Source organism: Malurus melanocephalus, unplaced genomic scaffold (assembly GCF_030028575.1).
Source record: "Malurus melanocephalus ecotype Western Australia unplaced genomic scaffold, MMel_1.1 scaffold_1906, whole genome shotgun sequence".
NCBI classification, from domain to species: domain Eukaryota; kingdom Metazoa; phylum Chordata; class Aves; order Passeriformes; family Maluridae; genus Malurus; species Malurus melanocephalus.
The window spans coordinates 3462-6959 of record NW_026625138.1 but is presented as its reverse complement, the minus strand read 5'-3'; the positions used below and the strand labels follow the sequence as shown (position 1 = coordinate 6959).

Here is a 3498-nt window from a genome sequence, read left to right as displayed (position 1 = left end):
TGGCAAAGATGGAACAGACACTCGTACTCAGGGAATGGAAACTTTTAATAATATTATTTTAAAAATGGCAAACATGGAACTGGCACTCATATCCTGGAATGGAAAGTTTTGATAATATTATTAAAGAGGCTGGCAAGATGGAACTGACACTCATACCCAGGGAATGGAAAGTGTTAATAATATTGTTAAAAAAAAACAACTGGCAAACATGGAACTGACACCATACCCAGGGAATGGAAAGTGTTAATAATTTTATTAAAGAGGCTGGCAAAATCCCCTGGGAATGGAAACTTTTAATAATATTATTTAAAAAAATGGCAAACATGGAATGGACACCATCCCCTGGGAATGGAAATTGTTAACAATACTGTTAAAGAGGCTGGCAAACATGGAACTGGCAAACATGGAATGGAAAGTTTAATAATATTAATAATAATTATTATTAATAACATTATTAAAGAGGCTGGCAAAATGGAACTGGCAAAATCCCCTGGAAATGGAAACTTTTAATAATATTATTAAAAACTGGCAAACATGGAACTGGCACTCATACCCAGGGAACAGAAATTGTTAATAATATTATTTTTAAAACTGGCAAATATGGAACTGGCACCAGGGATTGGAAAGTGTTATTTCCCCAATTCCCAGGGAATGGAAAGTGTTAATAATATTATTTAAAAAAAATGGCAAACATGGAACTGACACCATCCCCAGGGAACGGAAAGTGTTAATAATATTATTTTTTAAAAAATGGCAAACATGGAATGGACACTCACACCCAGGGAATGGAAAGTGTTACTAATATTATTAAAGAGGCTGGCAAACATGGAACTGGCACTCATACCCTGCAACGGAAGGTTTTGATAATATTATTAAAAAAACTGGCAAACAGGGAACTGGCACAATCCCCAGGGAATGGAAATTGTTAATAGTATTATTTTAAAAACTGGCAAACATGGAACGGACTCCATCCCCTGGGAATGGAAAGTGTTAATAATATTATTTTAAAAATGGCAAACATGGAACTGGCACTCATACCCAGGGAATGGAATGTGTTAATAATATTATTTTAAAAAACTGGCAAACATGAAACTGGCACTCATATCCTGGGAATGGAAAGTGTTATTAATTTTATTTAAAAACTGGCAAACATGGAACTGTCACAATCCCAGGGAATGGGGAGGGTGTGAACAGTTTGGGTGACAATAATCCCGCTGGCACAGGGTCCTGATCCACCATCCCTGTCCTTTCCCAGGTCTGATCCGCCTGCAGGAGCTGATCAAAGCCCCTTCCAGGTACAACATCAAAATCAAGATCCGGCAGCTGCCCGCGGGGAACAAGGACGCCAGGCCCCTGCTGAAGGAGATGAAGAAAGGCAAAGAGTTTTATGTCATCTTCGACTGCTCACACGAAACAGCAGCTGAGATCCTCAAACAGGTACAGGGAGGGAGATGGAGCACAGAAACCCCAATGGCACTGCTGGCCAAACAGAGACAAAAAAAATAGATAGAAAACACACAAAAATGGGTGAAAAAAACAGAAAGAAAGACTTTACGGGGAGGGAGATGGAGCACAGCAAACCCCAATGGCACTGCTGGCCAAACAGTGACAAAAAAGAATAGATGCAAAACACACAAAAATGGGTGAAAAAAACAGAAAGAAAGAAAGACTTTACAGGGAGGGGAGACAGAGCACAGAAACCCCAATGGCACTGCTGGCCAAAGAGTGACANACACAGAGCTGATCACAGCTGCTCAGCGACATCAGGCAGGGAAGTTATTGGGGTGGTTTATTCAAATCTCAGTGTTTGGAGTTGGAAATGTTTGTGTTGTGTTCCATCAGTGCAAACACATCCTGCTGGAAACTCCTTGCTGAATATTCACATGTCGAAGCTAAGGGTAAACAGGGGAATGGAAAGTTTTGATAATATTGTTAAAGAGGCTGGCAAAATGGAACTGACATCCCCAGGGAATGGAAAGTGTTAATAATATTATTTTAAAAAATGGCAAACATGGAACTGGCACTCATCACCGGGGAATGGAAACTTTTAAAAATATTATTAAAGAGGCTGGCAAACATGGAACTGATACTCATCCCCTGGAATGGGAAGTGTTAATAATATTATTTTAAAAACTGGCAAACATGGAACTGGCACTCATACCCTGCAACGGAAGGTTTTGATAATATTATTAAAAAAACTGGCAAACATGGAACTGTCACAATCCCCTGGGAATGGAAAGCGTTAATAATATTAGTAAAAAAAATGGCAAACATAGAACTGGCACAATCCCCTGGGAATGGAAAGTGTTAATAAAACTGTTAAAGAGGCTGGCAAACATGGAACTGACATTTCCAGGAAATGGAAACTTTTAAAAATACTATTAAAAAACTGGCAAACATGGAACTGGCACTCATATCCTGGAATGGAAAGTGTTAATAATTTTATTAAAGAGGCTGGCAAAATGGAACTGGCAAAATCCCCTGGGAATGGAAACTTTTAATAATATTATTAAAAAAAACTGGCAAACATGGAACTGGCACTCATACCCAGGGAACAGAAATTGTTAATAATATTATTTTAAAAGCTGGCAAACATGAAACTGGCACCATACCCAGGGAATGGAAAGTGTTAATAACATTATTTTAAAAAATGGCAAACATGGAACTGGCACCATACCCAGGGAATGGAATGTGTTAGTAATATTATTTTAAAAAACTGGCAAACTTGGAACTGACATCCCCAGGGAATGGAAATTGTTAATAACATTATTTTAAAAACTGGCAAACATGAAACTGGCACTCATATCCTGGGAATGGAAAGTGTTAATAATTTTATTTAAAAACTGGCAAACATGGAATGGACACAATCCCCTGGGAATGGAAAGTGTTAATAACATTATTTTTAAAAATGGCAAATATGGAACTAAAACCAGCCCCAGGGAATGGGGAGGGTGTGAACAGTTTGGGTGACAATAACCCCGCTGGCACAGGGTCCTGATCCACCATCCCTGTCCTTTCCCAGGTCTGATCCGCCTGCAGGAGCTGATCAAAGCCCCTTCCAGGTACAACATCAAAATCAAGATCCGGCAGCTGCCCGCGGGGAACAAGGACGCCAGGCCCCTGCTGAAGGAGATGAAGAAAGGCAAAGAGTTTTATGTCATCTTCGACTGCTCACACGAAACAGCAGCTGAGATCCTCAAACAGGTACAGGGAGGGAGATGGAGCACAGAAACCCCAATGGCACTGCTGGCCAAACAGAGACAAAAAAAATAGATAGAAAACACACAAAAATGGGTGAAAAAAACAGAAAGAAAGACTTTACGGGGAGGGAGATGGAGCACAGCAAACCCCAATGGCACTGCTGGCCAAACAGTGACAAAAAAGAATAGATGCAAAACACACAAAAATGGGTGAAAAAAACAGAAAGAAAGAAAGACTTTACAGGGAGGGGAGACAGAGCACAGAAACCCCAATGGCACTGCTGGCCAAAGAGTGACA

General features: G+C 40.0%; 1 protein-coding gene across 1 annotated transcript in view; it reads left to right on the top strand.

The window, feature by feature from the left end:
- LOC130587435 (glutamate receptor ionotropic, kainate 1-like) overlaps positions 1-3028 on the top strand; it is a gene marked incomplete at its 5' end in the record, with an annotated part of 9558 nt that extends 6530 nt beyond the window's left edge. Inside the window, 2 exons of the mRNA XM_057388406.1 lie at positions 1256-1437; positions 3023-3028. Coding sequence (XP_057244389.1) covers positions 1256-1437; positions 3023-3028 — 188 coding nt within the window. The remainder of the gene's footprint in view (positions 1-1255; positions 1438-3022) is intronic.
- Positions 3029-3498: the final 470 nt, after the last annotated feature.